Source organism: Convolutriloba macropyga, chromosome 6 (genome assembly GCF_964194025.1).
Source record: "Convolutriloba macropyga chromosome 6, txConMacr16.3, whole genome shotgun sequence".
Lineage (NCBI taxonomy): Eukaryota > Metazoa > Xenacoelomorpha > Acoela > Convolutidae > Convolutriloba > Convolutriloba macropyga.
Window position 1 is genome coordinate 2,916,984 of NC_134473.1, and position 13,188 is coordinate 2,930,171.

The following is a 13,188-nucleotide window of genomic DNA, read 5'->3' on the forward strand; positions in this document are numbered from 1 at the left end:
ATATGTGTGTGTGTGTGTAAACAAGTTGAGTTTGGTTTAGTTAAATTAATTTAGCAGATGAATTAAGCTGACTTCTTAGCTTATGAAGTACCGATACCAACGTTAATAACGGACAAGAAAAAAAAGAAATGCAATAATTATGACACTATCTGAGATGAGATCATCATACAACTGAGAATTTTTGGACACATAGTGCAAAAAAAACAACTGATCACTTGGAGTTTTATGAGCACAATATTGTAAATATTATATCTTAACCGCAGAAATCACAAAAAAAAACATTTTAGATAAAAAAATATGAAGAAAGAACACACATCTATAGTCAGAAAAACTTTATCAGTGTGTTAGTGCAACTTGAGATCGACTGTACCTCCTTCAGATCAGCAACCTGGATATATAAAGTCATGCTGTTACACAAACACACACTGCAAAAAGCACTTTAAAAAATTGTGAAAAGCAATAAATTTAGAGTAACCTGTTTTTTTTATTGCAAATAAAAATAATTTTAAGTATTTAAATTTAAAATAATTTTTTGTAAAAAGAAATAAGATTTTTTTGAAAAAAAAATTTTCGACTAATTAAAACAAGAGTAGCGGTTCAGCTTCTAAAATCCAATTGAAAACACTTTTGATTTACACATAAGCGCTACATAAGCATGCTACACAAGCGTGCTACATGCTACATAATGCTATATGCTACATGCTATATTCTACATGCTACATCAACATGCTACATAATGACATGAAATTTTATGAAGACTCTTAATATCAAAAATAAAACCCTTTAATCAAATAACAAAATAACAGCAATGACTAGTGCAGTAACTTTTTATCACTTGAAAACTAATGCTGGCTCTCTCTGTACTGAGTCCGCGCTGAAAAATTGCAGAAATGAGATTAAAAATTGCAAATCTCAATAAATCATTTTTTTAAACAAACAAATTTTAAAAAGGGCATAACAACCGCAAGAACTTAAAAGGCATTTCAAGTTAAAAAAGGTAAATAGTTTAAAATGCTACTGCTTAGGAAGCCAATAGTTCATGTCATTACTGAGAGTATGTCAATAGACTACATTAACACTGAATACAAGCAGAACTCAAAATTTCACGCTTAATTTTATTCAAATGGTGTTGAAAGAAAAATATTTGCTTTGAGATGGGTCAATAATTGAGATTGGATTTGAAACCATTCTCGTCTGCGTTTACAATAAATACAAAATTTTGTTCTCTAAAAATTATTTTCGAGGCCCATTACAAAACGAACAATTTTTGAACTAAAAAATCCACAAATTTACCAACAATGGTCTTACTCTTGTTTCGCCTTCATCACAACAAAATATGCCTCGAATGTTACTCAAGTAGCTAATACGACCAAAAGTTATTATATCGATAATATATGATGAGTTCTGTATAATATTGAGTGAGATTACCAGAAACAATTATGTATCAACTGAAGGCTTTACGTAGTTTTTTAAACAACTTATTCGATACAGAAATAGATATTTAATTAGTTTGAATCAATCATAAGACTACAAAAAGAGTATCAAATGATGGCAAAACTAAATAACTAGGAAAATATTTACAAAAAAAATTGTGGGAGCCATAAAAACGATGCGTTTTTATGTATATAGCAAAATATTTTTTCACTGGACGTTTTTTTGGAACATAAAGGTACTTTTTTTGTTTTAACTTTGAAACGAAAGAAAATTTTCTAACAATTGGGAGGAAAAAAATCGAAAATATATTTTGAAAATGACAGATCCATGATACAATTAAAATTCTTTTTCATTGCAAAAATCAACAATGAGACTGAAACTGGGCTTGATTTTGCTGCGCGGCCACTAAGAAAATCATTTGTTCTAACAAAATGCGTAATAGCTTTTTTTGACACCCAAAATACATCAAAAATCAAATATACATTTTTGAGAAGTATCGGCTTAAATTGGCGAAAGACCGGAAAATTGTTGTTTCCGGATAACTTTCTTAGGACAATTAGCCCTTATCTGAAAAGAAGATTATTGATCCAGATGTAGGCACCACCGGTCATTCCGGACAAAGTGGAACAAATAATTTTATTTATTGACATATTTTATTCGAAAAAATAAAAAAATTGCTGAATTTTTAAAAAATTAGCCTAAATTTTGCCAAAACATTTGGTTTACACTATTCATCAATTCTCATTTATCTTTAAACGTAAAATTAATGAGACTATCGTTAACACTTTTATCTTTTTTTATTATAAACATTAATCAAAAATTCACATAAAATTACGATAATTGTGAACAAAACAACGGAAGTTGGGCTCACGTTCGCATTTCGTTAAACCTCCGTAACTCCTCGGAAAAGACGAAACTCAAAAAATCGTTTAAAATTGAAATTCTGGGCAGGATAGATTTTCTAATGATACCTTTTACAATCCTGTACGATGAATATGTCGATAGGCAAAATTTGATTGAACACAAAAAACTGAACAAAGTTGGTCGGAACAACAAGATAGATGGTATGACATAATTTAATACTAAATGGAACGTCCGATGAAAAAAGAATACGGTCTTTTATAGAACTTCTGTTCAAAATTTTTGTCCCCAAATTCGCGTGCGTTGTTTCAGTTCTCATATAAATGGCATTTTTTCTACCTGTCCTAGTTGCTTCAGGAACCTCTCGAGTTAGAAACATTAAAATTAAGTACCATGAGGAAGATAAAGCCCGAAAAAAATTTTTAAGAATCATTGTTGCCTTTTCCCTCTCTTCAGCTTTTGCCTTTTGAATACTTGTCTTTATAAATTTCCAATGAAATTTTTAGTATTTTTCAACAAAATTGAAATCATGAATTTGAGTTTCTTGCTGTTTCTTAAACTTTCTTCATCAATATTCCACTGTTTCCACCCTTAAAAATGGCTAACGAACTGTTCAATAAAATTCTCATTATTTCCCACTTTTCCACCAAGTTTCAAGCGTAAAAACAAAACTAAAAAATTCTCAGTTTCAATGATAACTTGATTTTACAGATTTTTTGATTGTAGGTACGTCTGTCCTGTAAGAGAGATGCGTTGGTGTGTGTACTCGTTTGGAGAGTTTGAGAAGTGTGAGAAATTGTCCAATATGATCCAGGCAACCTACTTCTACTGGCATTTTAGACTCAGGTGCATCCTACACACTGCCCCAGACGCATTAAGAGGTATATTCATTCCTCTGAGACACTTGTAGTCTTGTACTGGTATTTTGTAATTGAATGTCATCACGTGTGATTTTTTAGACCACAAGTAATAATTTATTATATTTGATGCAAAAATTTGGTGTCCTCCATTTTAAATGTCGCCCATTTGAAACGATCGACCCCTAAATTACAGAGATAATTCAGGTATTTTTTTCCTGCGCGTTCTTAAGTGTCTTTTTCTGTCAATATGGAGAAAGTTTTCAATTGTGCAGAGACTGTTTGCTCGCATGAGTATGTATAAAAACAATAATAATAATAAATTATTTCTTGTGGTCTAGAAAATCACAATTGAAAACTTTCTCCATGTTGACAGAAAAAGACACTTAAGAACGCGCAGGAAAAAATACCTGAACTATCTCTTTAATTAAGGGGTCGATCGTTTCAAATGGGCGACATTTAAAATGGACGACACCAAAATTTTGTATCTAATTGACGACAAAAATAATAAAGACATTTGAACCGTCAATATGCGCTGTTTATTTAGTCCTATTTGAGGGGTCGGCGGGTGCGCCTCGCCGCGATAACCGGCTCGTCGTTTCCGGATTATATCCCACAGCGAGTGACAAATATGGCCATTGAAAACTGTCCGTAATTTTTGCATAATGCTGCCTTAGGTATTTCTTATTCCTTTGAATGAATATGGATGCATGTGACTAAATTATCGGTGAAAAATAACAAAGTAGCGCAATTTTTACGGATTATTTTACAATGAAAGTGCACGAAATTGTCGCCCAATTGGAAAAAAATACATTCTCCTCTGTTTGATTTGTCGCCCTGTTGATCGGCCCCCGTAATTTGGCATTCCTGCTCAGTGTCTGCTCAATTCTTGATCCTGACTGCCATTGCAGGTAAATTTTCCTTAAAATTGCTTGCAGTCCTCATGCACAGTTTACCTGCACGATGCAAAATAGGGTTTGTTTAGCTGCATAATTTACATTAACATTTAAGGTATTTTACCTTAAGTAAGGGTCATTGTACCTGAAACTATTTGAAACACTAATTTAAATTGTGCTGGTAAATTTGCCTTGAATGCTTGTTTCTGAAAACTGCTCACATGTTCTTTACCGTTTGTATCTCTATGTACATACCGTTCGGTCAGGAGCAACGCTAAAATTTCTTTTTTAAATTGAACAAAATGTGAACTAATGAAATCTTGGATCACAACCAATCATTGTTATTATTAGCAATTAAGTTCGAATCAACAATGGAATCAACAACTCTCGCTACCTTCTATGAAAAATGTTTTGAGGTATTTCTCCTGCTCTCGCTGTCAAATTTTTTCCAGTCAATTGGTTTAAAATTTGGTCGAAGAGATTATCCAACAATTTTTTCAACCTTTATGAAGTGCGGTCATCGTTGCTAGTAAAAGAAAGTGGGCATGCTACAATTTGGAGTTGGCATGATGTTGTAGAAGATAAGGAATTTTCATGGAGAAACTGCGAGTAAGATAGATAATTTAGGTCAAATTAGACAAGTTAATTAGATGTTTGAAGCAACCATTTTTTCTTGAAGGGTTATTGTTGCGAAGGCGCCAGAGAGTGAGTTGAGTGATATATCTTAAACAAACAAATTAAAGAACAAAAGCATATTGAGCTGTCGATATATTTAGTTTAATTAGCAAAGTTGTATTTGTGCATCAGGCCAAAGTCGAAATGAGTGATTTGACTTTAGAAGAAAACTAGAGAGCGAACATTTGAAGTGAACTAAATACCTTGAACAGAATTGGAATTTCAATTTGGAATAATCAAAGTGCAGTTTAGAATTTGCAAAATATTTGGCAACTCCAAGCTTGGTACACTCAACTCTTTAAGTTATACTCATCATTGGACTCTGAAAATTTGTGGAGATGTTCCCCTAGTGATTGTCCATGTATAATAGGGATACGCGGCCGACTACACTTTTTTCTATCAGAGTTATTAGCACCGGAATTGGTGTTAATCGACGGTTTTTGTTATTTTGCAGTATAATTTTGATAGTTAATGGATGAAATAACGGTATAAACCGGTCGTACCAGCATGTACTTCTGCAGTAATGTATTGGGGGATTATGGGAAAGGTTTAGAAGGTTGTGGCAGAAATTTACTCGCATTTTGAAATAAGAAAAGGCAATTTATCAGTTTTTCCAAATACCTCGGGTAAAAAGTTGTCCGACCCCCCCCCCCCCTGGGATGGGAAGGAGTTATTAGTTGATAACTGGTCAATAATGCGGAGGAACCCCTAATTGTCCTCTATTGCAAGTATAGTTTTCAGGCGAATCCGACCACCCAATCTCCAGCTATTAACAACGGAAGTGGTGTGATTTGAAGGTGTTTAGGTATTTTACTGTGAAATATGACCGTTTGAGTCAGAGATAATAGGATTAATAAGTCGTAATGGCATGCACGTATGAATTAAAGTTTTTGCATGATCTTGGGAAGGGTTTAGGATGTAAAATGGCAATTCTTGAGTACATTGGTAATTATCACAGGAAAGTAGTTAGCACCTAAATTGAAATAGTATTTTTTCGAAAAATTGAAGGCGGATTGACCTGAAAATTGGAGGATAGGATAATTTGGGTACGAGGAATGCGATTTTACTGTCAGATCTGACTGCACACCAAACTGCACGGAACTAGCGCACGCCGGTGCTGCGGAACGTAAAATTTGAATTGCTAGTGGAGTATTGGTAATAGCCTTATGATTTTTGGAGGGTTAGTGTAACTTTTCAAGGGCTTTCTACTGGTGCTATTTTTAACTTCCGGATGCGACCGGAAATGGATGCTTCGGGTTTACCTGAGTTCCGAAAACCGGAAATTGGCCTTTTTGGGCGGCCGAACGACTTTGAAATGGTATTAATATGATAACCTGAGACAGTTGGTGACAAAAAATAACCACCCCAGTCAATTTTTTATGAACTCGGATTTTTTGGGTTACGGCACCCACGACTCGTTGAAAACTTTTAAACTGCAAACGACTCGCGACGGCTGATCCGTTGGTCATGAAATTTGGCAGGCAAGTTGGTGGCACTCTATAGTTATAAACCTTACCCGAAGACGTTTTGACCACTACTTCGCAAGTTATTAAGTTTAGAAATTTGGGGTCATCCGGGAGGTCGATGAAAAGTGTGCGCGGTCATTGCTCGTGTTCTAGTGGGAGTTAGGCCGTGACATTTTGTGATTAGGTGCAACTATGAGAGAACTTTCCGTGACAATAGTTAGTTTTCAACTTTATCCCTTCATTGTGGACGAATGACCCCTGATTGACCCCAGGAGGTCACACTTTTGGGCTTTTGGGAATATTAGACTTTTCGGCGGTTTTTAACTGGGGAATTGCATGAAATAGTTTCAAAATTGGAAATTACAATTGGTCTTGATTATTCAACACACGATTTTTGATGAGTTTTGACGGGGATTGATTGCAGCTAGTTAATTTGATAGCGGAAATAGATGAATAAGAACTTTTCAGAGCAGAAATCAATGTTTACTAAGCAAACACTTATTGACATGTCAAGTGCAAATAAGAGATAAAGTGGAGTGGATTTGTTTACATAAGAGTCCAATGTTCGTGTACTTAAGATAAGGAGAAAGTTGAACAATGGTTGCTAGCAGTTGAAGGACAGAGCATAATTTGATATTGGTTTGTTTGCATAGCAAACAAAGCCCTTCTACAGATTGTGATAAATTCAAGTGTAAGTTGCAATGTTTACTTAAGAGATTAAGGCCTGTTTGCTTAAGATAAGAGCATATTGTTTGAGTATAAATTGAAGTGACACAGAGAAAATTAGGCAGAGGCAGACTTTGGAGATTCTGGGAGAATTTCAGAAGTTTGGATTCGCACAAGTGAGAAAAAGTAGTTGGTTTAGTGGGACTAAACTATAGAAGATAGTGTGAAAAGCAGGGAAGAGATTGAGAGTGAGATTGAGCTCTGGAAGTTTGTAATTGCAAGACCAGTTGGGATACTGTGAGCGGTTTTTTGATTTAGTTGATTTGGGAAGTGAACCACGGATATTGGTATTATTATTGTAATTACTATTATAAATTGTCTTGAATTTGTCTTTTTCATTGATGTGCAAGTAATTCTCTTACCTTTGTTATCCATATAACTAGAATTGATATTACGAGAGCCTTTGTGAATTAACTTATTTCAAGGCAATCTAATTTGCAACAGCATACAAGAGTGGATGAGAGGAAATAGCAGAGTAACAAATTAACGCTTGCTTCACCAATTCAAAACTTTTGGTTGTTTTATTTGATTGACCTTCTGGGCGACAGAGTCCCCTCAGTGTTGAGCCTAGCAGAAATTCAGAAGACGACAGACGAGGACCAAAGCGGTAGCTTTCTTTGAGAGCTTATAAGGTGTCTAAGTTTAAAGTTGCGCTGAAATCTCCATTTGTTCAAGAAAATGAAACACGAAAATCCCGTGGTTGTCAAGAAACGGCTAATTTAATTAAATTTTGCTTTTCAATGAACCAAACGCTATCGCCCATTGGTAGGCCATGGGGATTTTTTACTTGGCATTACTATTTTCACAGGCTTATTCTGTTTACAGTCCAATACATTTCCTAACGACAAAATGGTTTTTTTGCCAGGCGTGTCGAGTTCAACAGGAAGCTCCAATTGGAAACTTTTTCTTCTCAGTCAACTTTTGCATCTTAATAGTAAAAAAATATTTGTTTCTGCTGCGCAGCAGCATTAGTCTTCTAGTCTGCTGTCTATTGGCAGTAGCCTGTTCTGAGCTGTCCTTTTTGATTATTTACCACATTCAAGACTGTTTATTTTGAGGCCATTAATGCTCTTTTTGGTGACTATGGCCACTTTTTGCGTCTGAAACTTTCAAGTGGTACGATTCTTGCAGCCAATATTGGTCAGGTCATGGTCAATCCGAAGCTATGGTTATGTACGGGCTCATCCTCACCCAGACAGCGTCACAAAGTCAGGGGATCAAAACTATCAATCATTGGCGTTTAGATAACACCCCTTAACTCTCGGCTAAAACGCCACCAACGCATCTTAGAGTCTAATGAAAATTACTTTGAGAAGACTATAGACAAAAACACGCCTGAGCATACAGTTCCCCCTTCCACTAAAAAGTAGATAGGAACAAACAAGGAAGCATAATACATACAGAAATTGTACCTTCTGGACTGTACCTAAAGTATCCCGCGTGACTAACTTAGAATCCAAAAATGTAAGATTTTTCGTCGCTGTATTAATTTGTAATCAATTGTGAACAAAAAGTTTTCAACAATTTCTGGACCGAAAGTGGAAACCCGGAAAGCATTTCGAGCTGATGAAATTTTTTTGGTTTTAAACAACATATTTTCTCGCATGTGGAAATGTGACTCTCTCATGAAAGAAGAAATCAAAGCAACAAAAACCTGACCTTCAAAATCTCCAAAATAAGTTATCATAATAGAAATCAAGTTTAATAGAAATCAAGTGATTTCGAAAAAAACCAAAATAATTAATAATCTATCTTCTTAAGTTACACATAGAAAGAAAGAATCAGAGCTCCATGAAGGTTTCTTTGGTGATCAAAAATGATACTTCTTTGATATTTCTGTCTCTGCGTCACTCTTACCGGGATCACACCAGTTGTCGAGGCGATTTTAATCTATGTCGAGTTTAATCTGAGAGGATGCATTACGGTACCACGTAAAAACTACCGACATTTTAATCGGACCACGAAAAAGTTCCCGTGCCTAACGTTCAGTGAGTATAAGTACTGAATCATAACATTTTTAGAGAAGTTTTTTTTCTGTACTGAATCAAGAAGATTACGCAACAATCTCTGCTGTTAATCTGAAGTTCTCTGAGTCAGAGCAAAATTCTTAGCCAGTTTTCTCCGAAATGCTCCGAATCAGAGGAAACTCAGAATGAATTTCTGAATCGGCTCCGAATTACAGCAAAATTCAGCGCAAAAAATGACCTGAATCGAGCTGTGAATCAGTACTGAATTCGTCTTTAGACACGGGTGACCCAACTATCTCGATCTCAGATGCGATTTTAAAACTGTATCAATTTATGGATATTGATCAACCAAAATTTCTTTCAAACATACAATAAGAAACTACTAATGATCTTTTTCAAAAACGCCTGTCGTTTTTTGATAAACTCAGACTAAAATTTGCAGTTACATCCTGATATTTTTCAGGTTGTTTCGCCGCTATTGCCTCCGGATCGGCCGACCTAGTTAGTAGCGACCCAGCCCTGGCCTACTCCTCCATGGACGACAGACTGCAACTGGAACCACTGGCTATGGTCCAAAATGGCCACTTCAATGCCTCTGATTACGTCATCATTATCACAAAGCGAAACAGTGGACTTACGCTTTACGATTTCACGTGAGTGCCTCATTTTTATTTGTCAGTAAAACGACAGGATATGACTGTAACTCACCCAATACGAAGTCACTGGCCAAAAAATGGCGTGGGCCAGAGACTTGGGTCGCGAACAGAGGGTGCGGTTCCACCCAAGATCATATACTGGACTGTGTTTTCCTCTGGCCAACATATGTTTTCAATAAACACTGGTGCATGTGGTCCAGCCCATACTTTCAAAAAAATCTAGCCAGTAAAAGTATATAATTTGATTTTTTTAACCTTGTGAAATAGTCAGGCTGGTCGAGTGATTCATGGAGTGATCAAAGCCCAGGTGTCCAGCCTGATGAAATATCCGTTATTCCGCAAAAAAGTATGTTGGGGTGTTGAAATTGTCATTTTTCGAGGCAGTAGTCAATCTGGAAACCCGGAAAATAATACAGGCGATCCACCAAACTGACAGTAGAAGTCGTCTCCTGCTCAGAGGGAATTTTTACAACTATATTTGGGTCAGAAGACCTCATTCTGATTTCTGGGCCCCAAAATTGACCCGAATACATATCATTATTTCTAATGCTTAAGAAAGTTGGGTTGGGTCGAGAACCTGTTCTGTCTGGTCCAGGGCCTATTTAGTCTGACCCATTCACAAAAGTTGCTCCGATTATTCCGCCCAAAATATGCTATAGAGAGAATCTTCGTTCTGCCCCAGCGCCTCCTCTCAAGCTCTCCGGTCTATCCCAGGGCATCTCTAATTTTCTCCAGTCCCACAATTTGCTCTGAACAACCCGATCCAGGGTCCGATCGAGACGAAGTATTCGGTCTGGCCCTGGATCTGGCCCTGAGTTTGTTCTTTCCGGTCCAGGGCTTGTTTAATATGACCCAGTTCCAAACTTTACTTTCATACGACGTACTCCCCCCAACCCCCCCCCCCCCCACCACTCCCTTCCCCAAAGGGGGCACAAAAAGAAAGGACATACAAGCAAATAGATGTCAATTAGTTTTACCATAATTAACATTTCAGCCGAGACCAGATCAGCTCCATGTGTCTTCCCCCAGTGGGATCAGCCCCTTATCTCTTCTTTGTTCACTACCTCAACACACTGGCCAAGTTTACAACCCAGCAGACACGGCCCAAACCCAACAAGCTAGCAAACAAAACCAACATTTCTGAAAACTCAACCAACCTGCAGCGCCCTTCCCCTTCGCCTAGGAGACCCTGTGTCCACTTGACCCAGCTGAAAAAACACGCGCAGTTTGCGTGCATACCTGGATTTACAGACTATTATCAGGTCAGATCAAATGAAGTATTTTGTCAAATAGTAATAAATAGTCCAATAACTTAAGTCGAAATTTTACTCTAAAAATGTCTCTTTTGCAGAAAACGGTTAAAGCCGTTAAAGTTTTACTCAAATAGGTTCTATGCCCTTTTCGATGCAAATTTTCATGAAAATTTATCAAATTCATAGCTACTATACACTATTTGACACAGAAAACCCTAAATTATTGAACTTGGGCTCCGTTTTATTTTGGGAGTTTTTCCTATTGGTTCATAGTTAAATGGGAGCTTTAAATAATACAAAATAAGAACATATAATATAATAGTTTTATATGCATCTCAATAATAAAAAAGGAGGCCCGGTAATGTGCGTACGCCCATTATATTCCGACCCCGCTTATCCTCAATTTTGGCTTACACTCTTTAAAAAAGTTCAAGTAAAATTAGCTGAAAGCAAACCTGAAACTTCTTGAGAATTATAAATTTCTACCAAATGAGAAAAAAGGGACATTTAAAAAAATATCAAATCCCAATCAAAAATAATTGGTCAATGAATTTTAAAAATTGCTTCAATTGAAATCATTTAGAAAGGTAAATAATACCACATTAGTGGGCCGATGAGACCTTCCATTATTGATTTTTGAAAAAATGATTTTTGAATTTTTGAAAAAATTTACAAAATTACATATTCAAAAAAGTGTCAATTAAAACCTAACCTAACCAAAATAATTTGTATTTTACAAGAAAAAAAATGGGACCAGTTCATGATCAAACCCAGTAACTTGTAGACAAACACAACGATTAAAAACCTCGAAAAAAAGTACGCTAAAAAAGGGGTTTATGCTCATTGATACCTGAATATGAAGACATTTAGACAAGTCATTATAGAGAATATGTTGAACGAGTAGTATATAGGTGAGCTAACCTCCCCTGGGGGTGGGGGTGAGGTCCCCCATGTATTAAGATAGGGTATAGCGTAATTTCCAGGAGATAGGGGCCTCTCACATGTATTAAGATAGGGTATAGATAGCATGTATTAAGATAGGGTACATGTATTAAGATTAGGAAAAGATCTCCATGTATTAAGATTAGGAATAGGATCTCCATGTATTAAAATTAAGAATAGGATATCCATGTATTAAGATCAGGAATAGGATCTCCATGTATTAAGATTAGTCATAGCCGTTATGTATTAGGATAAGTTATAGCCGCCGACATGAATTGAGATTAGTTATAGCCGGCGACATGTATTAAGATTAGTTATAGCCGCGGAAATGTATTAAGATTAGTTATCGGTGCCGCCATGTATTAAGATAGGGTATAGGTTTTGTGCATGTATTTGTGCATGTACATATGCTAGTAGTATAGTCGGTGCAAATGTGGGGAGTAGGTTTGGAGACGCTCCTGATTGGCTCCTGAAATTTTGAGGGGAAAATATCAGTTTTTATGTAGTTATTAAGTGTTTACGTGAGAACAATAGAGTTGGCGTGGGTTTTCAATAACCCTAATTATCTGGGGGTAATTATGTGACATGTTGAATTTTGGTCAGACAGTTATTGTCAGGTCAGACATTTCATTAAGGGCGCATAAAAATGGAAAACATTTAAACACATCGGTCTCTCGTTGAATAGATTTTGGTTTTAACTACTTCGACTCCGTCTTCTAGCAGAATTTCTTACTTTTTGTCTTTATTTATCGTTCTTTTTGCATTCGTAAGATAAAGTCTTGATTAATGCAGATCGTAGCAGTTTTTTTAGCAGATAGCTAAATTCGTAGCAGATAGCTAAATTTTTCATGACTAGAATCAAATGTTTTCAAACAAAATATACATACACTTCTTTATTTCAAACTTTCACTTTGCTGCTCTTTTTGGTCTACTTGTTACCAAAATTAAAATTTTAAAAGTGGCAGATCAATTTAACATATCAATTGAAAACATCTTTTTGGCGCATTGCTCATTGCTTTTAGAGCAAAATAATTTTAGTTCCCTGCTCATTGTTCTAACGGCTGCGACACCGGTTTTTCGCAAAAAATTCAAATAATTTTTGTCTATTTAACGTTCTTTTGTAGACATATGACATATTCTGATTAATGACAGATCCCCATCGTTTTTAAGCGAAAAGATTCTATTTAATGATTTCAGTTGACAGCTAATGTTTATACGTCTTTATGTCTTTAAAATTAAACTATTTTAATCTCATTATTAGTACAGAGAACGCGCAATTGATTGTCTTTGTGTTTTTGGAATAGATTATGATTTTAACGACTTCGACAACGTTTTTTCTTAAAAAAAAAGATAGTGTTTTATTTGTTTCTATAGACGTTCAAGTAGTATATAGGTGAGCTACCCTCCCCTGGGGGTGGGGGTGAGGTCCCCCATGTATTATGATAGGGTATAGCG

General features: G+C 35.9%; 1 protein-coding gene across 1 annotated transcript in view; it reads left to right on the forward strand.

The window, feature by feature from the left end:
- Window positions 1-3,020: 3,020 nt before the first annotated feature.
- The window catches only part of LOC142340691 (uncharacterized), a 74,319-nt gene continuing 64,151 nt past the window's right edge, over window positions 3,021-13,188 (forward strand). The window contains exons 1-3 of the mRNA XM_075391386.1: window positions 3,021-3,176; window positions 9,346-9,535; window positions 10,533-10,800. Coding sequence (XP_075247501.1) covers window positions 3,044-3,176; window positions 9,346-9,535; window positions 10,533-10,800 — 591 coding nt within the window. The 5' untranslated portion in view covers window positions 3,021-3,043. The remainder of the gene's footprint in view (window positions 3,177-9,345; window positions 9,536-10,532; window positions 10,801-13,188) is intronic.